The sequence below is a fragment of the Leucopleurus acutus genome (assembly GCF_964270905.1).
Source record: "Leucopleurus acutus genome assembly, chromosome: 17".
NCBI lineage: Eukaryota > Metazoa > Chordata > Mammalia > Artiodactyla > Delphinidae > Leucopleurus > Leucopleurus acutus.
Window position 1 is genome coordinate 77,763,982 of NC_139159.1, and position 25,773 is coordinate 77,789,754.

At 41.7% G+C, this 25,773-nt stretch overlaps 1 protein-coding gene across 1 annotated transcript in view; it reads left to right on the plus strand.

The window, feature by feature from the left end:
• The window catches only part of KHDRBS3 (KH RNA binding domain containing, signal transduction associated 3), a 155,571-nt gene that overhangs the window by 76,659 nt on the left and 53,139 nt on the right, over window positions 1-25,773 (plus strand). Inside the window, exons 4-6 of the mRNA XM_082858988.1 lie at window positions 2,743-2,889; window positions 11,394-11,533; window positions 23,721-23,916. Coding sequence (XP_082715114.1) covers window positions 2,743-2,889; window positions 11,394-11,533; window positions 23,721-23,916 — 483 coding nt within the window. The remainder of the gene's footprint in view (window positions 1-2,742; window positions 2,890-11,393; window positions 11,534-23,720; window positions 23,917-25,773) is intronic.

The window sequence follows — 25,773 nt, forward strand, 5'->3', positions numbered from 1 at the left end:
TTGTATTTGCTACATTGACGATATTATAGGAGTCATTGCTGACAGGTATCAGGTGGTTATGTAGCATAATAATCACTATAATGCTGCAGTCTGTGGAGCCTTCAGTTTGTGCCAAACATGCTAGACGTTTTGCCCACCTCATCTATATTATAGGATAATAGAATAATTAATACTGTTGTTATGTAATAATAGTTATCATTACTATATTTATCATTTGAGTGCTTATTACGTGGTAGGCATAATTCTAAAGACTTCCTGTGTCTTTCGAATTACTCCAATTCCTTTATTACTAATAACTCCTAATGACTGTTATAATCACTCCTTTATGACTACAACAACCCTTTGAGCAGTAGGTACTACACTATTATTATCCATTTTAAAATCACCTCTTCAAGATGGGGATAAAGTAACGTCACCAGTCATTGGATTTGGGGTTAGAAAGCAGCACTTCAAACACAGTCTGTGTTCTTCCCCAAACACTGCATTGCCTCTCATCATTAACCCAAGAAGTAACCCATTCATAACTGCTCAGTCTATGGAGCTGCGTGACAGCTGTGGTTATGGTAAGAAGGCCTTCCTGTTCCAGCTTAGGTTTGTAATAGCAGTGAGAATGTTTGCCTGTGAATCAACAATTACAATCTCTCATTAAAAGCATTAGTTCGGTGCCATATTAGAAAAAGATAAGAAATGTTCATTTCAGTAGTTCATGCTTTCAAAGATGAACTACTGTGCATAGAATCCAGTTTCTAAAACTTCAGCTGTGAAAGGCAGAGTCAGATCAAATGATTGAAAATGTTCCGATTAGAACAAGAACTAGTCCACCGTTGGCATGAAAGAATAGTCCTTTTCTTTTTTTAAAAAAATTTATTTATTTTTGGCTGCATTGGGTCTTCGTTGCTGCGCGTGGGCTTTCTCTAGTTGTGGCGAGCGGGGTCTACTCTTGTTGCGGTGCGTGGGCTTCTCATTGCGGTGGCTTCCCTTACTGCGGAGCATGGGCTCTAGGCATGCAGGCTTCAGTAGTGTGGTGCACGGGCTCAGTAGTTGTGGCTTGCGGGCTCTAGAGTGCCGGCTCAGTAGTTGTGGCGCATGGGCTTAGTTGCTCCGCGGCATGTGGGATCTTCCCGGACCAGGGCTCAAACCCGTGTCCCCTGCCTGCATTGGCAGGCGGATTCTTAACCACTGCGCCACCAGGGAAGTCCCAATAGTCCTTTTCATACTTGACAAATTTTGAAGGAAATGCGTAGGATATTATGGTAGCTTATGTTTGCTCTCCCTTCAAAAATATTTTTCTTCTTTTCTTTCAGTTTCTGGCCCACTTTCCATAAATGTGAAGGAAACTAACATTTACTGAGTGCCTGCCACGTAGAAGGCAGTGTCCTGGGCACTATGTATACCGTCTCCTGGGCCAGGCCTTTACACAAGCTGCCTTTGTAGTCTTCTCAGTGGACCTACATTAATATACATGTGTTAACCCCAAATTGATTTTGCAAACTAAGTGTTGGATTACATATAACCTGTTCAAACTCACACACATACCTGGTGACCACCATGGCTAAAATTCAGGTTTATCTAACTCTAAATCCCCTGCCCTTTTCATGCTCTTTATTTTGATATGTCTTTTCTTTGTAAAAATTCAGATTAGTTAAGTAACAAAAGTTGAAGCCTTAAGGGGTGAAGTCAAGGGCCTGTGTGCCTCCTCATCCTCTTGGCTAATTTTGGAATCAACAGGTGCTGTTGCCAGGAATTCCTGGGTTCTTTCTCTTACGGGGTGGGTTTTGGAGAGGCTACGAAGGTTTCCTGCCATTTAGAAATCACTCTAGGTGTAGGTTCCTACTAATCTTAATCTCTCTGTCTGATGTTAATGTTGAGAACAAAGACTATTAAAAGAACCCGATTCTGTAATTGCTACTCTAACAAAGGCTTGTTAGAAAAAGATAATGGAGCAAAGTTAGTGGTCTCTTAATGATCTGGGGTTTTTCCCCCCCTGAATTTCACTATATCCACCAAAATTTTTTTAAATGTTCTCATAATCATATAAAATCCTATAACAAAATTTTTCATTTATTTTATTCATTGTTTTATTCTCAGATAGAGTATAGTGCCTGGCATGTAGAAATGGTTTTTCGTATGAATGAGCAAATGAACATAGAAATGAATAAATAATATTTACCTATTCATTCAAAAATATTTGTTGAGCATCTACTATCTACCAAGCACTTTTCTAGACAAGGAGCATGCAGCCCCAAACAAGACAATCATGGGTTCTGCTCCATGGTGATCACCTTAAGTGAGAAAAATTAGAAAATAGACGAGCAAAACGTAAGGCATTTTAGATAGTGGTAAATGCTTTGTGACAGCTCAGGGGCACACAGGGTAGCCAGTGCAGAAGTGAGCTTGGTTGCTTGGCCAGTCTGAGGAACACGAAGCGGTTCTCTGCAGTGCCTGGAGGGGTTGGGCCGGGTAGGCTGCGGAGCGCGTGGCCTTGGGGAGATGGCCGGAGGACTCCTGGGCCAGAGGCAGGACTTGAGACCCCTCCCACAGCAGCAGGAAGCCTTTGGGGTCTCCATAAAGGCCTGGGGACAGCAAGATCAGATTTACGTTTGAAACTTTCTTCCTTAGGTGGTGTTTGCTGTTGGGTGAACCTCTTGTGATAACCACGTGCCAGATAAGCTCGGGTAGTTTTTCTTTTCTTTTTCTTTTCTTACAGTGACACCCTTTTAAACATGATTTTTCTTTTTTCAGGAAGAAGAGTTGAGGAAAAGTGGAGAAGCAAAGTACTTCCACCTCAATGATGATCTCCATGTTCTGATTGAAGTGTTTGCGCCGCCAGCAGAAGCCTATGCCCGGATGGGACATGCTCTAGAGGAAATCAAAAAGTTCCTCATTCCGGTGAGTACAGTTTTTCTTGATAGTTAATTTGTACTTTAAAGTCCTCCCTTTGTTTTAATGCTTGACAGTTCTTATCAGTAATTGTTATTTGCATAGCGCTTTGTCTGTTACAGTGTCCCTGTGAATTACTTGGCATCATTCCTTCTTTACCTGTGAGGCCAGGGATTTTTAAAGAGATTAGGTAATACTGCAAGAAAGTGGAAGAGCACAGTCACCGGTGTGCCTTTGGGGTCTCAGGCCCTGAGCCTTGCTGTGACACTCAGTCACTTCACAAATTCGTTGCTCTCGAGCGCGAGCTCGTTGGTGCGGTCCACGTGCCGAGCGCTGTGCTCGTTGTTGGTGTGTCGCGTGAGTAAGCGCAGCCCCGCAGGAGGCGTGTGTGGTTTAGGGGAGCGGAAGCACGTGGTTTCTGTGCAGCGTGAGGAATGCTTGATGGTGTCGGAGCGGGGGGGGGGGGGGGGGGGGGGGGGGCACAGAGAGGAAGGCACTGTGTGGGTGTTTATGTTTTTCTTAACAGTTGATGGTCTTTTTTAATCCTTTTCAGACACCCTGACATTGCTGAGAATGTGATAATTTGAAGAGAATTTGTCCCTATTTCCATTACAAAAGTTAATTTCGGTCTTTTGTATAATTTGCATGTTCTAGATTTAAAAAACAAAAACTTGAACACATTGGTTCTTCAGACAGTTTATTTTAGAGAAACTGTCACATCTGCCAAACAGCTGTCTGGGATAAGACTGTGTTCAGCGATTCCCAGTGGTGTAGTAGATTGACTTACCTACTGTAGCATGTGTCACGATTATGTTATCTGTGAGGAAGACTGTCACATTTATAGGGAAAGGATGTTTTAAATCATGATTGTCTTGGAAAAGCCAGGGCATAAGACCATGTTAAGTATTTTAATTTGGGAGCTTAACAGAGTTTTCATTAGTTCCCTCAAGCCAGTGTGATGATCCTATTATTCATTTAGTTTAAAAACAGAGCTTTTGAGTGCTCTCTATTTGATAGACACATGTGGACTAATAAAAGACATGGCCCCTGCCCTTATGGAGTTTATACAATGGGAGAGACAGGTAAGAATCAGATATTTATATAAATGACTTTAAAATTGTAACTGACAAGACCAAGGAGAGGTTTAATGTCCCTGTGGTCATTCAGTGTGGACGAGGGAGTGCCAGCTTAGCCAAGTAGGACAGACTCTGTTCTCCAAAGGTAGCAGCAGCCGTCCTCCCACCCCATCACTTCTCACTCTTCCACCAAGAGGTAGTCTCGAACTTCTTTCACCTTGAATCTGAGCTGGCCAGAAAACTCTTTGCCTAACCCAAGGTCGCCAAGAATTTCTGCTGTGTTTTCTTCTTAATGTTTTATGGTATTCGCTCTTGCATTGAACTTTATGATCCACTTGAAGTTACTTTTTGTGTATGGTGTTAGATTAGGATCTAAATGTATCTTTTTCTATGTAGATATCCAGCGGTCCCAGCACCATATGTTAAAGACAATTCTGTCCCTATTGAATTGCCTTGGCACTATTGTTGAAGATTAACTGAATATAAATGTATGAATTTATTTCAGAATTCTCAGTTCTGTTCCATTGATTTATATACCTGTCCTTATGCCAGTACCATACTCTTAATTACTTCAGCCTTATAGCAAATTTTGAAATCCAGGTTGTGTAAGTTCTGCAACTTTGTTCTTCTTTTTCAAAATTGTTTTGGCTAGTCTGGCTCCTTCGCATTTTTATGTATATTTTACATTCAGCTTGTCAATTTCTACCAAAACAAACAAACAAACAAAAAAAAACCTTGCTAGGGTTTTGATAGTGCGTTGAACTTATAAGTCAATTTGGGGGTGATTTTCCATCCTAACAATATTGCACCTTCTTGTCCATGAACACGAAATGTCTCTCCATTTTTTTAAGAGATATTAAAATTTTTTCTCAGCAGTGTTTTATAGTTTTCAGGATACCAGGCTTGCATTTCTTTTGTTAAATTTATTTCTAAGTATTATATACTTTTTGATGTTATTGTGAATGGAATTTTTTTTTTTAATTTCATTTTCAGGTGGTTACTTGTGTATAGAAATGCAGTTGATCTTGTTTGTACCTTGTGACTTTGCTGAATGTGTTTATTAGTTTCAGTGTGTGTGTGTTTAATGGAATTATCAGGATTTTCTACATACAGAATCATGTGATCTGTGAATAAAGAAAGCTTTACTTCTTCCTTTCATATCTGATGCCTTTAATTTTTTATTTAATTTTATTTTCTTCCTTATTACACTGACTAGAACTTTCAGTGCATTGTTGAGTAGAAGTGAGGATAGACACCGTGAAGCGTGATGGTAACTGTGGGGTTTCTTTTGCTGCCCTTTATCACGTTGAAGAAGTTCTCTTCTGTGCCTGGTGGTGAGAGGTTTGGGTTTGTTGGTTTGTTTTAGTCACAAATGGGTGTTGGGCTGTGCTAACTGCTCTTCTGTCCATTGAGCCCCTCACGTGGCTTTTCTTCTTCATTCTGTTAATAACGGCGGATTGCATTTGTGATTTCAGATGTCAGGCCAGCTTTGCAGTCCCAGGTGAAACTCTACTTGGTCGTGATATGTAATCCCTTTTATATGTTGCTGGAAACATATAAAAAACCCTAATAGTTTAATGATTATTACATCTATAATCATGAGGGATATTGGCTTGTAGTACAGTATTTTTATAGACGTTTCTGTTAAAGCACACATCTAGCATTTCTGGTGCTCTTTGTTTCTTTATGCGGCTAGAGTTGACATATGGTGTTACTTGTTTTCAGCCTGAAGGACTTCCTTTAGTCTTTTTTGTAACATAGGTCTGCTAGCAAACAAAGTTTTTTTCTCGGCATGTCTTTATTTCACCTATATCCTAAAGTTTAGTTTACAAACATACCTCTTTTTATTGCGCTTCACTTTATTGTCTTCAGAGATACTGTGTTTGTTTTGTTGTTGTTTTTTTAACAAATTGAAGGTTTGTGGCAACCCTGTGTCAGGCAAGTCTGTTGGCATCATTTTTCCAATAGCATTTGTTCACGTCATGTCTCTGTGTCACATTTTGGTAATTCTCACAATATCTCAAATGTTTTTACTAATTTTATATCTGTTATGGTGATCTGTGATCAGTGATCTTTGATGTTACTACTGTGACTCAACTGAAGGCTCAAATAATGGTTAGCATTTTTTAGCAGTATTTTTTAATTAAGGTAAGTACTTTTTTTTTTAAGACATAATGGTATTGCACACTAATAGACTACAGTATAGTGTTAACTATAACTTTTATATGCACTGGGAAGCTAAAAAATTCGTACGACTGGCTTTATTTCAATATTTGCCTTATTGCAGTGGTCTGGAACCAAATCTGCAATACCTCCGGAGTATACCTGTGTATAACTCTTGGTCGACGCTTTTTTCTTTTATGTGGTAGGAGGCCATTCTTCTGTTTTCTGGCCTCTACTATTTCTGATGTGAAGAGTCATTAATTATTTTGGGTTTTGTATGTAATCTGTTGTTTTTCTCTTGCTGTTGCTCAGACTTTCTTTTTATCTTTGATTTTCCACTATTTGACTGTGGTGTACATGTTTATCTCAAGCGAATATGTGGGTTTATGTTTTTCTTCAAATGTGTGGGTTCTTTAAAATTTCTCTGCCTTTCTCTTCCTCCTCCACCACCCCCAACCCGTGGATTCCCATTATATGTATGTTGGTACATTTGATGGTGCCCCACAGATCTCTGAGGCTCATTTTTCTTCATCCATTTTTCTCTGTGTTTTTCAGACTGAATACTTTTAATTAACTTCAAGTTCACTGATTCATTCTTCTGCCATCTTAAATCTGCTGTTGAGCTCCTCTGATTAACTTTACATTGTAGTTATTGTGGATTTTTTTAATCTCTTTTTTTTTGCTGGTCCAGATTTGGGCCCTTTCCTAGGCAGTTTCTTCCTGCCCTGGGTATAGGTGACATTTTCCTGTTTCTTTGCATGTCTCTTAGGTTTTTGTTGAGAACACTACATTTTAAGTAATGTATTGTAGTAAATCGGATTCTGATTCACTTTATTCCCAGAGGGTTATTGTTGCAGGTTTTCTTTTTCTTTAATAATTTAGTTGGACTAAATCTGCAAAGTCTGTCTCCTTCATGGTTTAAAGCTTTGTTAATTTCTTTCCTTCTCATTTTTATTTTGAAGCCTGGCCTGCTAGGATTTTTCTCTGGGTCAGCATTGCGGAGAGATCAGCCAGTGGTTGGTCAGAGGGTGTGCTCCAACACCTGTGTCAGTAAGGCTTCCCCCGTCTGCTGATGGAACTGGGTGTGCATTGGGGAGTACATCCAAAGGCTACTCAGTTTTCCAGTCTGCCCTGGCTTCTCCTTTCTGCCAGGAATCCTTGTGTCTCCTTTGTACGTACACAGGCGAGGAGGTGCGGGGCACTTTAGCTTTCTCCGTTCTCTGCTGTACGTGTGCATAGGCCTCCCTTCAGCAGGCGGAGACGTGCAGAGAGCTTATCGAGGCTCTCTAGGCTGTTAAATTTCTGGCTACTTGGCCAGTCTGTTTCTTGCTCGCCCCACCCAGAACGTGATTATTCGGCTTGCTGATTGACTGGTCTTCTCTATTCATTTGCTATCAGAATTGCTACTGATGTTGACAGTGCTGCTGGGCATGGAGTCATTTCACACTTTCCTCAAAATTACGTGAACATGCGTCACTGGTTTTCACGGCTTTCCCCATCCTAGTGGAACTTCTGCGTCATCTGGGCTGGGGAGGAGGGGTGGGAGCACAAGATTGCCACAGACTCCCACTCTCCTTTCCAGAGTCCCGAAGCGGTCGTTTTTAACTGTTTGGTCAGCCTTTATTGTTGCTTTTTATGGAAAGGCTTTGCTGAGCTCCTTGCTTAGTTATCCTGAAAGTCCTGTGCTCTCTCATAACCTTTCTTTTTTTTTTTTTTTTTAACTTAGGTTGTTTTGGATCTCTGTCCATACGAGCATATGTAAAGTTTCACTTCATCCTTTTTCGTGTCTGTATAATATTTCATTATATGCATGTTCCAGAATTTATTTAATTAGTCTTCAAATAATAGACACTTACTTCTTATAGATTATAATTCAAACAGTGATCCCAGGATTAACCTTGGACATAAATATTAGCATATTTGGGCAAATATGTCTGAAGAGTACATCTCTGGCTAGTTAGAGAACCCACTGAATTTTTAATAAATTACTTTTAATGATTTTATTTTAAGACTTTTTTCCTATTCTCCAGGCTAACACATTTAGATAGATCCTAAACTTACTGGCTAGAGAAATCCCATTTACACATATTTAATTAGAATTCTAATCAATTTTCTACTCTTCACAATTGGTGATAGTGTTGGTGTTAATGTTATAATAGTTTCACTTTTCAGGTGGGGAGTTGAAGTGATAATTTACTAGTGACTAGTTTAAAATGTAAAATTGTAAAAATAATTTAATCTATAAGCTACCATATGTGATTTGGTTTCCCTACTGATCTAAAAACATTATTTCAAAGACCAATAAAATTGTAACTACAGTGTGTATGTCAACAGTGTCTATCTGACATCAGAAGAAACAGTTACTTCACATTTAAAGAAGTTGTCTAAAATCACATAGCTGGTCAGCCCGATTGGGTAAATTCAGGCTTAACCTCAGATTCGATTGACTCAGATTCCGTTTTTTTGATTTTGGGGGTTTTTTTCCCCTCCTAACTACACTATCTGCTGTAATGTACTTTTACACAGATGATGTTTAAAATAGGCTTTAATTCTAGTTTTCGTGGCACCATTGTAAATCACCTAACTTTACTTAGAGCAATGCTTTTCTTTTTTTAATTTTTCTTTTTAAATTTTTAATTGTATTTTTGAATAGGGCCTCAGTTATCTTCTTTTCCCATGAATCAATTTTTAACCACATACAATTTTATGTCCTGCCTCCTAACACCTTTCAACAGGGCCAATATTCAGCATTCAGGTAGCACATTTTATTTAGAATGTGCTTTAAAAATAATTTATTAATCACACGTTTTTAGTAAAATGGTAAGGAGCATACTGTTAGTAGGCAGAACCCACCACGGATTCAGAGGTTATCTGCCAGGAGCCTGCCAAGGGCCAGCTGGGATGACACACCCTTCTCTGTAATGTGTGCGGCCTTCCTTCCCACTTCTGTATCCATATCTTTAACTTCAGAATTTCCAGTTCCTATGTCTGATCGCTCTACAACAGCTCAGTTTTTGTGTGCTACAGACCATTGCAGACTCGACCTGTACAAAATTGACTAAATCATGATGTCACTTTGTTACTCTCCTTATCTTCCAGAAACCAGTCAAACTTCTTGACTTTGCTCATATACCCCCATATCCAATATTTTACCATTTCTAATAAAATTAGGCATTATAAATAACTCCATATCTACCTGTCACCATCCTTCCTGCCACTTCCCTACTCCAGGCCATCTTTACCACGTACTGGGATTACTTAAGTGCTTCCATCTGGTGTTTCTGCCTCCAGTGTGTTGTTTTTTCCTTTTAATATCTTTATTGAGATATAAATCACATGGCATAAAATTCACTCATATAAAGTGTACAGTTCAGTGCCTTTTAGTATATTTGCAGAGTTCTGCAGCTGTCCCCCTAATCTCAGCTGGGCCATTTGTATTACCTCCCAAAATGAACCTTGTAACCAACAGCCGTCACTCCCCATTCTTCTCCCACCTTCGGCAACCACTAATTAGTTTTTGTTCTTTTTACACAGCTTTTATGGAGATGTAATTCAGATACCATACAGTTTACCCATAAGGTATACAGTTCACTGGATTATTGTATATTCACAGTTTTGTAACCATGACTACCAACTGGTTTAGATTTTTATCATCCCCCAAAGGAACTCCATAGCCATTAGCAGTCCCTCCCACTTGGCTCCCCTACCTTCTCACACTCCTCTGTCTTACATCGCCACTAATTTCTCTCTCTAGATTTCCCTGGGTTTTTTTGACATTTCATGTAAAACACGTACAGTATGTGTAGTCTTTTGCCCTGACTTCTTTCACTTAACATACTGTTATCAAGGTTCATTCAAGTTGCTTTTTATTGCTGAATAATATTCCATTTTACAATATACCACATTTTATATGTCCACTCATCAGTTGAGGACTTTGGGGTTGTTTCTACTTTGGGGCTATTATGAATAATGCTGCTGTGAACATTCATGCACACATTTTTGCGTGAATATATGTTTTCATTTTCTTGGGTATTACCTAGGAATGGATTTGCCAGGTCATATGGTAACTCTTTGTCCAGCATTTTTGAGGAGCTACTATGTGGTTTTCCGAAGTGGCTGGACCATTTTACTTTGCCACCAGAAAGTTGTAAGGGTTTCAATATCTCTGCAATCTTACCAACACTTGATATTGCTTATCTCTTTGATTACTGTTATCCTAGGGAGTATGTTCGTGGTATTTCATTGTGGTTTTTGTTTGCATTTCCATAATAACTAATAATGTCAAGCTTCTTTTCTTGGGCTTACTTTCTGTTTTTCTTAGAGAGAAATGCCTATTCAAATCCTTTATCCTTTCAAAATTAGGTTATGTGTCCTTTTATTATTGAGCTGTGAGAGTTCTTCATGTATTATGAGTACAAGTTGCTTATCAGGTAATAGGATTTCAAAATATTTTCTTCTGTTTTGTGGGCTGTATTTTCACTTTTTTGATGGTATTTTTGTGGCACAATAGTTTTAAACTTTGACTTGGTCCAATTTGACTGTTTTTTCATTTGTGCTTTTGGTATCTTAGCTAAGAAATCATTATGTAATACAGGATCATGAAGATTTACTTTCACGTTTTCTTTCAAGAGTTTTACAGTTTTAGCTCTTACATTTAGGTCTCTGATCCATTTTGATACAATTTTTGTGTATGGCAAAAAGTAAAGGGCCCATCTTATTTTTTGATGTGGATATTCGTTTGTTACAGCACCATTTGTTAGAGACTATTTGAAAATCAATTGACTATAATGGATAACTGAGCTCTCAATTCTATTTCATTGATCTTTATGTCTATCTTTTAAGGCAGTACCATACATTCTCCATTACTATAGCTTTATAGTAAGTTTTGAAATGAGAACATACCAGTCTTCCAACTTCATTCTTCTTTCTTTAGATGGTTCTGGCTAAACTAGGCTCTCTGCAACTACTGGTTGATTGAGTTGTAAATAATAATGCCATATATCAGTTACGTGCCATTTTAATTTTATTATAAATATTTCACTTGGAAAGTATGCACAGCAGAAGGAGATATGGCTGACTGTAGAAAATTCTAGTTTAGGGGAAAAAATACTGTTTGTTTTTTTTCTTTTTACAACAATTTATTGATAAATTTTCATTTCAACAAACTCTAGTCTTGTTTTATGAATTTAACTATTTTCCTTACCTTTTTTTTTTCTATTAAAAATTATTTGCTTCATGTCCTGAATTCTTTGTTATCTTCTGTCTTTTGTGTAGGACTATAATGATGAAATCAGGCAAGCACAGCTCCAGGAATTAACATATTTGAATGGTGGTTCAGAAAATGCAGATGTACCAGTTGTTCGAGGGAAACCTACCTTGCGTACAAGAGGTGTACCGACCCCAGCAATAACCAGGTAGGTGTGATTAATTGACTTACCTGTTTGTTGTTAGAATAGGGTACCATGGCAACAGTTTTAATGTTTCCTATTTTAACGGGCAAGCGACTTTACCAGTGTATTGGTACAAAGCCTATAGGAATACATTCAGGCAATATGGTGTCGTATTAAGAGGATTCACTGTGGACTGAGGTATTCCTGGGCTTAAATATAACCTGTGCCACTTACTAGCTAATGACTGTAGATAAGTTTATTTAATCACCCTCACGTTATTAATCCCCTAATTCTTTGAATGTAAGTCATAGCTTTGTTGCACAAATGGAGATAGTGGAAGCTTGTGTTTTCCCAGTGAGCGCAGACAGTACCAGGCTAGTTCATTGCCGCACCTCCAGTGTTGAGCAGTGTCAGGTACCAGGTGAGTGTCCCGATGTTCGTTGTCCTTTTATGCCGTGTAAATGCTCTGTGGTATCTGAAACTCTGAAGCTTGTCCAGGCACACCGAATTTTTATTTCTGTCTCGGAATCACGACTGCTTTTATCATGAAAAATATGTTAATGAATTCGTACGTCAATTGAAGCAAACTATAAATTGAGACGTGATTCTCAAACTTATTTGAAAATTATTTTTAATTTTTGCCCCCAGAAGAACTCAGTGGAAATTAGTAACACAGACTTTTTTTCACTGGTGACTGTATATATTTTTTCAGGTAGAGTTTTGCATGAAATAATTTAAAATAGGTTTCTTCCATTTATCCAAGTTCCTTTGGAGGAATCGACACGCTGTCAGAGCAGTTACAGACAGGTGTTATTGCAATGTAAAAGGAACACAGATCTGGGCATGGTACCAGGTGGGTTTTCTCTGTAAAAAACAGGCTAATAATAATAGGATTGCTGCTGATGATTTAATGAAATAATTTATGTAGCTGTTCAGTAAACGGTAAATCTCTATCATTTCCATTTCTCCTGTTAAATAATTTACTTGCAATCATAGGAAATTACGTATTTGCTATATTCATTTCCAGTGGCTGTTACAATGAATTACCACAAATTTGGTGGCTTTAAGCAATAGAAATTGGTCATAGTTCTGGAGGCTAGATGTCTGAAATCAGCGTTACTAGGCTAAAATCAAGGTACTGACCGCTCTCCCCCTGGAGGCTGTAGGGGGGAATCGTCATGGTGACCCTCCCAGCTTCTGGTGCCTGTAGGTGGTCCTTGACTTGAGGCCATCGCACTCTGCTCTGTCTCCTTCTTAGCGCTGCCTTCTCGCATCTCCAGTTGCCTCTCTCACGTAGGGATACATGGGATTGTGTTTAGAGTCCACCTGGGTGATCCAGGGTGGTGTTTCCATCTCAGGATTCTCGACCTAATGTCACATCTGCAAAGGCCCTTTTCTCTAAATCAGGCAACATCCACAGAACGGATATCCCTTGGATAGAGAATATAGATAATAGAGCACGCACGTGCAGTGCCATCATTTAGGGGATGCCCTGTTCCTTAGACCAGGTCTTCCATTTTTGCTGAAGGTAATTTCTAATCTAGTTGTCTCATTTTCAGTTAAGTTGAAAATGTTATGTTATGAATCGACAAGGAAGGCAGAAACTTTCTGTTTTGAGGGAATGTAGTATCTGGAGAGATACCTCCATCTGCCCAGGTGAAAAATTATTCCTCTTGGTGGCAGCCTATACCCTGCTTGCCATTTTGAGCTTTTCCATTGCCTTGGTAGTGGGTATTTTGGGATGGAATTACCGTTCAGGTCACACTTCAGACCCAGTGGTTCGCCTGTGGAGCAGTGGCTGGTTCGTGCTGATCCAACACCTGATGCAGGGCGCTTCCGCTCCCCACGTGCCAAGGAGCCAGGCACCGCCTCCTTCCCTCCATGTGATTGTGGGCTTGCGTGGCACCAGAGCGTTCAAATACTCTGTTTTCTACAGTGTGAAATTCATGTTCCTCTAAGAGGCATTCAGTTGCCCTTCTGTACTTTCTCTTAAGACCTCTCTCCCAGTTGGTCTTTGTTCATTACTTTGCCAGGTTTCCTGCTTTAGCGCCTGCCTCCCCCCGACGCCGCCACTGGGTTAAAGGGTGTGCTCTGCCCTTCCAAACCTTTGTTCACACTGCTCCTGTGTCTGCAAGTATGTGGTTCCGCTCTCTAACCCTCTCACCTGTTTAAGTCCTGCTTGTCTTTACATCCCGAACTGAAACTTACTTTAACAGACACTCACATCGTGCCTACTACTGACTGAGTGCTTTCCGCGCACATCACAGATATTAACTAGGTTAAGCCTCGTAACAGCCCTGTGAGGCGGGCACTGTTTTGCTGAAGTCACCATTTCACAGATGAGGAAACCAAGGCCAGAGGAGTCAGTTACTTGCCCCAGTCACTCAGCTGGGGATTTTTAGAGCCTGGCTGGAATGCAGGCAGTCTGGTTCCAGAAACCATGCCTCTCCCTCTCTTTGATCCTTCCCTTCTGTTTTTATCCAGAATCTTTTTTTTTTTTTTCTTCCACTCATTCTCCCCTTGCAGTTTTTCCATAGAATTTTCATTCTGTCACTTTTCTTATATATTAATTACAGCACAATTAATACAAACTACGATGAAAAGACATATTTTTACTACTTTTTCTCATCAGATCACATATAGTAACTTGCTAAGTTAATGTCCATCTACCAGAAGAAAAATAAATTAATATGGAAAATAATTAGGATAGAAAATTACAGAAATCCTAAGGGTGAGATTAATACACAAAAAGGTACATGTTATTTTGTAGGGTTGGCAAAATTGGTCTTCAGATTACGCTTTGAGCTTTCTAGTGGCCAAAGCGGAGGAAAATATGGTTTTAGAATTCACAGCATCTAAATGGCTAAAAACAGTCATAAAACAAAAGGCAGATGCACTTATTGCAGCCTAGCGCTTTCTAGTCCTGGGACCACTGGGCGGTCACAGGTAGGTCCTTGCCACACTCAGTCCCTCAGTAAGTCATTTGGATTTTAGCTCTGAAATAAGCCTTAAACCTATTTTTCTTTGGTCACCTTTTCCACCCTGCACTCCAGCCAGACTGGTCTCCCTTCTGTTCCTTGAACAGGCCGAGCTCGTTCCTTTCCCTGTCCTTTGCCTTCACTCCTCCTCCTTGGAAGGCCTGTCTGCAGTTGCCTGCCTGCCCCTCAGCATCCTGTTCTCAACACACACAGGCCACCATGTCAGAGAAGCCTTTGCTGGTTGCCTTGTTTGAAGTGGCCGCCCCCGTAACCCAGAAGCCGGCCCACAGCACCCTTCTTGGTTACATGGTAGCGCTTACCAAACTGAATTTACCTTTCTGCCTTGTTCACTTTTTCATTGGTTACTTCTCAGTATTATGTAAAACCTTAAAGGCACTTGGGTCCCTAATGTTTGGCATATAGGAATCACTCAGTAAATACATGTTGAGTGATTACAGTACAATCGCAAATTCTTTAGACTCTTCTGATCAAGTGTTGACCATTTACAACATTTTTTGTTAGGGTAGTTCTTGTCTGTCACGTGACTAGATTACCAGGGGATTAGCTTTTTGGGAATGGTCACATGGACAGCACCACTTTGGAATTTCACAGCAGAACAAGTCATTACTGGAATCTTCATGAATGTTCCCCACTGGTATCACTTCAGGGTAGCTTTCTGCTGAAAGATGTAAATGATCTAAAAGTAAATCCTGCAGAAGGGAGAAATAAGTATTTTAATAAAACCTTTTCATTCAGTTTCAAATGAGAGGACTAAACTTACTCCTTTTTAACTTAGGAGATAAGGAAGTTTCTTTACTTCCGTTCTGCCCTGTGCAGCCCTGTGGTACGTCACCTCCCTAACTCCCCGCAGGGACCCCAGCAGAGAACACATCAGGGAAGATTAGGACTGACGCCACTCCAGGCAAACTCTCTGTTTAGCTCCGTGGTTTTCCCCGTAGGGTCTCCACCGCATATATTGCCTGCTGCCCTGGTGGTCTGGGCTGCACAGTTTTGAGCCCTCAAGGATGCTCCCTTCCTTTCCCCTCTTCAGAACAGCTGGCTAGTTCTGTGTTGCTTCTCCACTGGCCTCGTCTGGCCCATCTGGCCCTTTCCCCAAGTAGCAGGCAGTGTTCTCTCCCTGCATGTGTTACCAGAAAGAGCAGGAAGAAAAAGTGAACAAAGCAGATGAAGCCTGTCTTTCTAAGTAGTAAGTACGCATTCACCAGCATTGGGTGCCGAACATGGTGGTTTTGTTTCAACCTAGGACATGAGGCTGACCCATTCACGCGGCTTTTATCAGCTTTCATCAGATGGGGAAAATTTTCAGCTACAGTTTCTTTAAAGAGTTTGCCTTCCCCTTATCTCTTCTTTTCTTGGACTGCAGCCCCATGTTAGATCTTATGATTGCACTTCCCAGACTGTATGCAGGGTGCTGGGATGCTGCCTCACGCTCACAGGGCTGCCGTGGAGAGTTTAAATTTTCATGGGACCACTGCAGTAACCGGCAGCTTTCAGACACTGCATGAACTATCAGCTTAAGTTAATCATTTATTGTTTTAACACTAGGTCATGCCCCACTGATTTCAGTGACATCATATCTTTGTAAAACTGGCATCTCAGCAGCTGCTGTGATAAATATTAGGTAGCCACAGTTGCTCTGCCTGTTGGGCAGAGCACGTGACTTCCCCAAACCAGGGGATCAGATGGGACTCGGTCACTCTCATTTTCTCCTCCCCACAGATTTTCACATGGTACCTATTCTCTTTTTAAAATGGATTATGAATGGTATCATAGACGCTAAAGATTGTTTTAATGACAGAAAATGATCCATTCTTCTCCGCAGTATGGGAGAAATGTTATCGGGAAAGCTGAATAGTTAATATATGGGCCATAAATATTTCACCAGCATATGATATGATTTATATTATTCTACCAATCTCTATTAAAAAGTCCTTCTTTATCATTAAGGAAAGGCTAGATATAGGAAAATGATAATATATTTCTTTTTCTACTAGCCAAAATTATAAGAATTTCCAATTTTAAAAACCCATTAATTTGGGATGTTATGTAAACTATATGATTGCCTCCTGGATTTACCTTCTGAGGACCTTGTACCACCTGACCTGTCAGAACAGTCACTCTCCTCTCCTTCCTTCCAACTCTGTGTCTACTGTCCGTGCCTTTCTTAAAACCCTGACAGTGGTTGACCTCACACATGCCCCGCGCCCCGGGCAGACACTAGAGGACTTTCCTTGGACACGAGCTGCTCTGCTTCTCTTGCCGTAAGACCTGGACTGCCCCTCAGTCCTCAGCATTCACTCCCTTGGGTCCACATGCTCTCTGAGTGTGTGTTAGTGCAGCCACGCTGGAGTTGATTAAGGGGAGGCAAAAGGAGAAAAACGTGTGCTTTCTTTTAAAATCACCTTAATAGGCTTTGGGAAGGCAATAACTGAGGCAAATAATGTGCCAAACAGCGAGAAAACTTCTGACAAGAACTTGTAACTTAAGTGCAGCCTGGAACAGACACGTGAGAAAAGCCGCTGAGCACGGTTCTCCTGCTTACGGTGCATCCGCGCAGCCCGAAAGCGGGTGTGGGTTCCCGGTCCTCCTGTCGACTCCAGTGCCGGCTGAAGGAAGGCTTGGATACCCATCAGGCCAACTGACTTTTCCTAGAATAATGTCAAGCAAGCGCCGCTGTCAGGCTGCAGCCCTGGAGGGTGGAAGGAGCCCAGTGAGTGTTTCCGGTGCAGTGGGCGTCTCCTCCCCTCCCCTCCCCTCCCCACCCTGGCTCTTCAGAAGTTTTAATCAATTTTTTTCCTCTTCGGCCATCAGTCAGTTTCTGGTGTTAGGTCATTTAATGTCACACATTTTCCTGAGCTCTTTCTCTGACAAATTGAAGTTGCAGAGATGATGACCAAGTCATTGTCCTGCCATTCTGGGATTTTTAAGGGGAAAGTCAGAGAAGCAAGTAGTTATGACAGAATGGCTGAAACAGAGCATGAGGGATATGAGGAAAAGTGAAGCGGAAGCAGAAACGATAGCACAGATCATCCTGAATGGGGAGCGTGGGTACAAACACACTTAGGATGAAGGTAAAGTAATAAGGCAGGGTAGTGCCAGAGGGAAGTCATCCTGCGCAGAGGGGCAAAGGCTTGAAAGCAGGAAAAATGGGGCCATCTGCCTGGAGTTAGGGTGTGGCTGTGGGAAAATCAGAGTCACCCCCAGCCCCTCCTAGCTGCGTGGTCTCAGGGAACTTCCCTCTCTAAGCCTAGTTTCTTCGTCTGTAAAATGGAGATAGGACGTTGAGCACACATTAATCCATATCCTACTTAATTTTTTAAATGTCCCATCGGAGCCCAGACTGTGGCATGATTCCTTTTCTGATTACTCAAAATGATCCCTCACTAAAAATAGAATTCCTGTAGCACAGATATTTGATCAGCCCTTGGGCAAATTGCACATCTCTTCTTCACTCCTTTATTATCAATTTCACCATCACAGAGGAAGAAGACTTGTGCGGCATAGTCCCAGAAGGCAGAAGTAAGGCTGATACTTAGAAATGATAAAGGTTTTTTCTATTTTTGTTTATAAGGAAAAAAAGTAAAAACACGCTAACAATCAGAATTGGAAGACAGTGACAGGCTTCAGAGTACGGAGCGAGCTGTCTCTTTTCAGGGGCTGCGTCCCTGGATGAAACGGTAAGTTTCTTGTACTTTTAAGAGGGTGGACTCTCTCACACTGTCTTATGTGGTCAACAGTTTTACTAGTAACCAGTTTGTAACTTGTTGGAGAAGAAACAGATTGCATTGGATTTCTTACAGACTGTGTACAATGTAGGATAACGTAACACTTAAGTCTTTTTTTTTTTAATTGCATTGAAGGTTGGATGGTTCGCAGAATAAAGAAAAGAGATAACCGACAGGTTTCATAACAAGTCTATAACCTCTGGATCCAAGCTACCCAAGGCAGCACTTGAAATGCAGAGTCTCAGTCCCCAGCCTAGATGTACTGATGCAGACTCTGGCCCGAAACCAGGCCCCAGGTGATGTGCATGCACAGTAACGTGTGAGAGGAGAAGCACGGCCCTAGCACCGCGCTTCAGATGATCTGTAAAGGTGATGAGAGAGAGAGCTGCCAGAGTCCTCTATTCAGAACGTCTAGTCTCCGTCAGCCCCGATGGCTTCTTATGTTTGTTCTGAGGGATTATGACCATAGGCTGCGTTTACCTTTCCCTTCTGTCCAGCTTCTCGTTCCCTTGTCAACCTCTGTCAAGAAAAAAAAAAAATATCTCAGTGATTAAGCTTTCAGAGAGGTGAAGGAAAGTTGTCACAAGTCTTAGGGATCCTACAGGAAAATAAATCAGCCCTCAGGTCATTAGCGCATCAAGCATGGGTCCTCGGATGGATCTCTGGGAAAGCTTATTCTTACTGTGAGACCGGCTAGACCTTGACACTGGATCCGGCAGGCACCCCCTCTGTGATCTTCCTGAGGCCCAGGCATCCCCTGTGTTTCCCAGGGTCACCCAGCTGATAATGCTGGAGCTAGCTTGAGCTAATTCCACGAAATTCATTGTTTTATCATATACTTTTGCTTCTCATAAAATATATAGACAGGGCTTCCCTGGTGGCGCAGTGGTTGAGAGTCCGCCTGCCGATGCGGGGGACACGGGTTCGTGCCCCGGTCTGGGAAGATCCCACATGCCGCGGAGCAGCTGGGACCGTGAGCCATGGCCGCTGAGCCTGCGCGTCCGGAGCCTGTGCTCCACAATGGGAGAGGCCACAACAGTGAGAGGCCCGCGTACCGCAAAAAAATATATATATATAGACAAAGGCCAAACAATGTGGTATATATACCCTTACTCTGTACCACACTGCATCACTGTTGCTACATGTATGAAATGTACGTAAATGCGCTGCTGCTGAATGGATGACATGAGCACAAATGCGAGTTGTACCTTCTGTCTCCTCTCTCTCCTCACCCTTCGGGTAGCAGCCAAAAGGACAGCGTTCAGGACAGAGTCCAGGTAGAAATCCACACGGTAATTACCACTTGCTGAGCGCCTGTTTTAGCTTAGGCACTTGATGTAGTTGGAAACCTCACAACCGTTCTGCAAGAGCTAGATGTTATTAACTGGACTTGTCGATGGGAAAACCAAGGCTCAGCAGCCCAGTGATGACAGGACTAGATTTGAGTTTGAGTGTGGGTGTGCTGGAACCCACATCACATGCCTTTTCATCATAGCCTAAAACCTCCTATTACTATATAAACTGAATAATTAGTTCCTAATTGACTGAATGCAAGAAGTTATTGATCACCCAAAGCACTCTTTCCATGGAAAAAACTTTTCTCAATTATTTTCACATCTGAGTTTCAAAACCAGAAACCAAGGTCACCCTGCTGAAAAATGCAAACAGAAAGAACCATTACAGTCACACCCCTTCGCTTATGAAACTTTCTACTCAGATGTGTTATGTTTCTGCTTTTCCCTTATCCCCGTTCTGAGCGGTGTAGCACCCAATCCTATCAATTTGAATCAACCTTTCAAGTAAAAAATAAGTACGTTCCCATTGATTGTCGTTATAAATGTCATCTCCCAGACACTTTTCTATTCTCATCCCATGTTATGAGCCCTGCTGTTCAGCTCTACCCTGAACTTCATTTGTAGCGTTGAGTGAGCACGAGGCAGTGCAGCGGGACCTTCACGTTGGCCTGTCACTGCGTCGTGCCTTCCTCTCACCAGAGACCACTTAATGGCAGTACTAAGACCGTGCTGCTCGACACCATTCCCGTGGGATTTGGAACTCTTAAAAACGAATCTTCAAAGTGTCTTTTGTAGACAAGTATCCCGAGCTACATATATCAAATGACTTGTCTAAAATTCTATAACAGATTCTTTAGTATGATTCCATATACCCAGTGGGCACATAACCTAACAATGTCGATGATGATAAGAAAGAATGGTGAGCTTCTTAAATATAATGTCTTTCCGTGTGGTAAAAGACATGAATTTATTGAAATGCTGAATATTTTGTGGTCGATATAGTACCTTGGACGGCAGAGATGGGGTATTAGATAAAGAAGCCGGAGGCTTATGTAGTTTGAATACACACAGATTGACTGAAATATCACAGATGAGTTAGAGGTACCATAGGTAGAAACTACTCTTTTCTCTAATCACATTGAAGATTTTTCTAGATGTATAGCAGAGATAAAAAGGTGAGTAAGCTAGCTATTACAGTGTCTATCAGTACAGCTCAGAGAGACTGAAATTTATCTAAGTTGCTGCTATTCATTGAGTATCCAATGGGCTAAATACCTTGTATGTCCTGCCATTTTTCCTTCACCATAACACTAAGAAATGAGTTCTGTATCCCATTTCACAATTGAGGAGACTGTCTTGGAAAGTTCAGACTCTTGATTAGTTTGAATGTTAATTGGAAGGCAGAGATAAATAAGTACAGTCAGGAAATCGATCTGAATCCAGTGTCCTTGCTCTAGACCACCAGTTTTATCGCACCGATTTTTGTGACCTAGTATGAAAACACACACAAAAAAGATCTAACTTACAGTGCTCAAAAAAGGGATAACGCAAGTTGCCTAAAGGTGAAAGTCATGGATTTTGACAGTTTTGAGAAGTACCAGTCAGGTTTTTGGTAAGATGTCCCTCCTTTGGGATTTGTCTAATATTTTTCTCACGATTAGCCCAGGGTTATAGGTTTGGGGAACAAAAACCGCAGAGGTAAAAAATAAAATGCTATTTTTATTACATCATATCATGGGAACATACTGTTCACATGACTTACCACTATTAGCTCATTGCTTTTTGTTGCTGAATCATATTCCATTATATGAATGTACCCCAGCTTGCTTATCTGTTCACCTATTGAACAGAGGGCATCTTGGTGGTTTTAGTGACTAATTTCAAAATTTCAGATTTCAGGTATTCATTGCAGCTGTGTAGGACAGCAGTTGACTTAATAACTTCGTATTCCAAGACCTGTTTCATGTGCTTATTAGTTCTAGTTTATTGTTTGTTCGTGTGGTTGCTTTGTTTTGTTTTGATCTGGTTGATTCTTTGGGAATTCTTACATGGAAATGTCACCTGCAGACAAAGTTTTGTTTCTTCCTGCGCAATCTTAAAAGTTTTATTTCCTTTTCTTGTCCTATTGAATTAGGTAGGACTTCTAGTACAGTTTTAATTGGAGTGGTAAGGCTGGGCATCCTTGCCTTGTTCCCAATCTTAAGGGGAAAGCATTCAGTCTCTCACCGTTCAATATGATGTTAGTTGTAGGTTTTTGTAGATGTTCTTTTTTAACTTGAGTAAATTTACCTCCGTTCCTAGTTTGCCGAGTTTTTATCGTGAATGATGTTGCATTTCATTAAACGCCTTTTCTGCTTTATGTGACCTTATGATTCTTCCTCGTAAGCCTTCTTGGCAGGCTGGTCACGTGGATTTTCACTAATGCTGAAGCAGCCTTTCATACCTGGAATAAATCCCATGTGGTCGTGACGTGTTTAATACATTATTAAATTCAATTTGCTGCTGTTTTTGAAGATTTTTCTGTCTTTGTTCATGGGAGATACTGACTTATGGTCTGCTTGCTTGTTTGTTTCATTGTATAATGTCTTTAATGCCTTTTGCCTCCCCTTGGACCACATGTCTCTTCCTCGGGATGTCAGAGACCACCTTGCTCAGCTCCCTGCCACCCTTCCTCGGCCTCTCTGTCTCCCAGCCCCTTGACCAGTTGTGACTTCCACAGGTGGACTTAGAAAAAAAAATCTTGGGAGGCACCTCCTGTGACAGGTCCCCATAAGGGCTCAAGACCAAGTGGAAGCCGGTCACTTCTGTCTTCCCCGGTGGCCCAGGCCAGTCTCAGCCTCTGACTAGTAATGTAGAAATAATTTTCAGGAGGCACGTCCGGTGGCCACCCTCAGAGAATGAGTTAGGAAATGTTTCCTCTGATTTGATTTTCTGGAAGAGAGTGGAAAACTGATATCATTCCTTCCTTTAATATTTGATAGAATTTGCCAGTGAAACCTCTGGGTCTGGTGCTTTCTTTTTTGGAAGATTATTAATTATTGATTAAATTTCTTTAATAAACATAGGTTTATTCAGATTATTTGATTCTCTTTGTAGGAGATTTGGTCATTTGTATATTTCAAGGAATTAGTCCAGTTCATCAGAGTTAACAAATTTGTGGGCCTAGACTTGTTCATCATCTTCCTTTTTTATCTTTTAATGTCCTTGAGGTCAGTAGTGATGACCCTTCTTTCATTTATGATATTGTTTTTTTTCTTGTTTAGCCTGTCTAGAGGTTTATTAATTTTATTGATCCTTTCAAAGAACGAGTTTGTGGAATTGGAGCTTTCAGCTGTGTATTTGCTATCCCAATCAAACAAGAGAAGAAGAGAGAACTGGTCTGTAGGCAGCCTCATTATCTGCTTGGTTCTCCTTGTTTGGAGGACATTGTCCACAGGAGGTGGGTCAGGCTATGCCTTTATTTTCTGGCGGAGCCGAACTTCTGTCCTCATTTCTTCATGGGACTTGCACACTTCCTCAAGTTTTACCTTATGTTGGGCTCTTCTGCCTCCTGCCTTCCTCTCTGACTTGGAAGTCTCATATTTTATGTTAGAAATACATGAATATGTTGAATCCTACTTCAGAAAATATATGTGTTTATTTAACCTAAGAGTGATGCTTTCAGTCCTTAGGTAGTAGGTACACTCTTTGGGAAGGTTCATTTTATTCCCTCTCTCGTGGAATCTGATATGTTTTGGTCCCGGGTGTGCCAGCTGTGTGTTCTCAGACAGTCTTAAGATCTGTTTAGGCCTCCGTTTCCTTGTCCGCAGACAAGCCAGGTAAGGCCCAGGTCACAGTGTGGGAGTGAGGGTTGGCTGTGACCCTGGCAGGACGTGATGGAGGAGTGCTCAGTAGATGCAGCCTCCCCAGATGTCAGTTTCCTATCCTGTGTCCCAGACAGACCCTGACTCCTGGGGTTTCTTTGATGTTACCATCTTTATTGTTGCTGGACGAGCTGCCTAAATGACTTAATTTCCTTCCTTTAGGTAGGTGCCTGTTTCTCATTTGCTTCTAGTTTTCACTTTGCACGTGGTTTCCTTATTTCTTTTTACAGAATTACGGGACACCGATTTTTGTGAGGTATAAATGCATGCGCACAGTGGAATGCTAGAGAATACGACGAGTATTGCTAATTTGACCCTCTTGCTTGCAGGGGAAGGGGAGGAGTCGCGGCCCGGCCAGTGGGAGTCGGGGTACCGCGAGGGACGCCGACTTCCAGAGGAATCCTTTCCACCCGAGGGCCAGTGAGTCGAGGAAGAGGACTTCTCACTCCCAGAGCAAGAGGCGTCCCCCCAACTGGGTACAGACCTCCACCGCCGCCCCCAACACAAGAGACCTATGGAGATTATGTAAGTGGAGGTGTTCTGATGATCTGTGACCCAGACATAGCGTCGGGTGTTGTGACCGATAGCCCTCACCTTGCTTTAGCTCTTTAGCAAACGTTTATTGAGTGCTAAATAAGTACTTGGTACCAGAGGCACAGAAAATGTGAAAGAAGTAACCTCTTTCGTCAAATAACTTAAACCTCAGATATGGAAGATGAGTTTGGGTGGTGGCGAGGTTCAGGACCAGGGTCAAGGAGGCATGCGGGCAAGCCCGCCAGGCGTGTAGTGAAGCATTCGGCCACGGTCCTCTGCAGGTTGCCTCTGAGTGATGCAGTCATTCAAAAAGCAGTTGCCTACGTACACCAAGCTGTTTTTACACTTAAGCGTTTCCTCTTAAGCTGTGCTGCTGAATACCGATTCTTAGTGGAAATTCTTTTCAGTGAAGAAAATAAAATTTCCCAGTTTTTTTAATTAATGGATTATCAGTTTTTCCATTTATCATTCCGTAATTCTTTGATATGGTTCATAGACTTATTTAGCATAAGAGAAAGAAAATACATCCATGGAAAATGGGCGGCAGGGGGTGGGGAGGGTGGAATCTTTACCAAGAATACAGAACCCCTGGGATTCTTACTGTAACTTTCTGGTTAACATAAATGAGGAAGAGGAGTACTGGATAGATGTTTCGTATTAGTAATTGAAAGTATTAAAGAAAGAGTATATGAACTGTTGTCAAAGAAGGGGGAAGCAGTGACAGGCCTAAAATGCCAGAACCAGTAGGTTTCCATGTCTCCCTCTAATGGAGGTCTCTTGCTAGGAACTCAGCACCTCTTTGCACAGTTTCTGGAACTTGCAGTAATCCCTGGGCCACAGACAACTTCTTCAGTGTCATCTGCAGCCACCGAAGGAGCTGAGTCTTCGTCCTGGTCGTACTGCACTTCTTATAATTCCCTAAATGTGCTGCGTCCTCTTAGGCGTCCAGAGCTTTCCTCGTGTAGCAGCCTCGGCCTCGAGTCCTCCTCCCCCTCATCCGACTGTTTCCTGTCTGTCCTTGCAGACTTAGGTCAGCTGTTACTAGGGCAACTCATGGGAGGCAAGAGCTGGCCTGTTGAGCATCACCGCAGTCTCCCACCTGACTGTGGCCGCTGGCGGGGCAGGGACGGAGAGCGGCACCCCTTCGCACTGGCAGAGCGCACGCTGGGAGCTCAGCGAATTATATTCTGAAAATCAGTGCCATGTGGGCAGCTTCACCATTGGGCTGTTCACTTGGGGAAGGCTGTGTCTGTGTCTCGGCTCTGTGTTCTCTACAGCTGGACGTGGTCCTGTTTACTAGTGTTCTTAGCAAGCTGGCGGTGGTGCCTCAGATTCATCCACAAAGGCTGAGTCTCATGAGAGTAGCAGAGACTGAGGGAAAGGAAACGTGAAATTCCTCTGAGGTGGCCCGGTGTCTGCTTTTTCCCACCTTGGCCTGCCTTGAGTTCTCTCGGGTTTGGGTGCTGTAGATGTGGCTGGATGGTGTCGCCGTAATCGCCAAGGCAGGGGGTGTGGGAAACCTGGATCCTAGGCCCCCCTGTGCTATGAACATGGTACGAGTCAGGCAAGGTACTTAGCTTTTTTTGGCTGAATCCACCAATCCACCCGTCTCAGAAAGAGCTAGTGCCTTCTTTCCATACATTAATTCATCTTTCCACTCAGCAAAGATCGACTGAATTCCTACAGTGTGAACCAGACACACACATCCTCTGTCTCAGTGTGTATACCCCGGTGAGTCTTGAATGAAATTAGATGAATACAAATGAAAATTTCTTGAAAGGTTAAAGTCGAGGGGAGCAAAAGGAAGAGAAATTCAAGGCACTTGTTGTTTCTGTGTTTAGCTCTGAG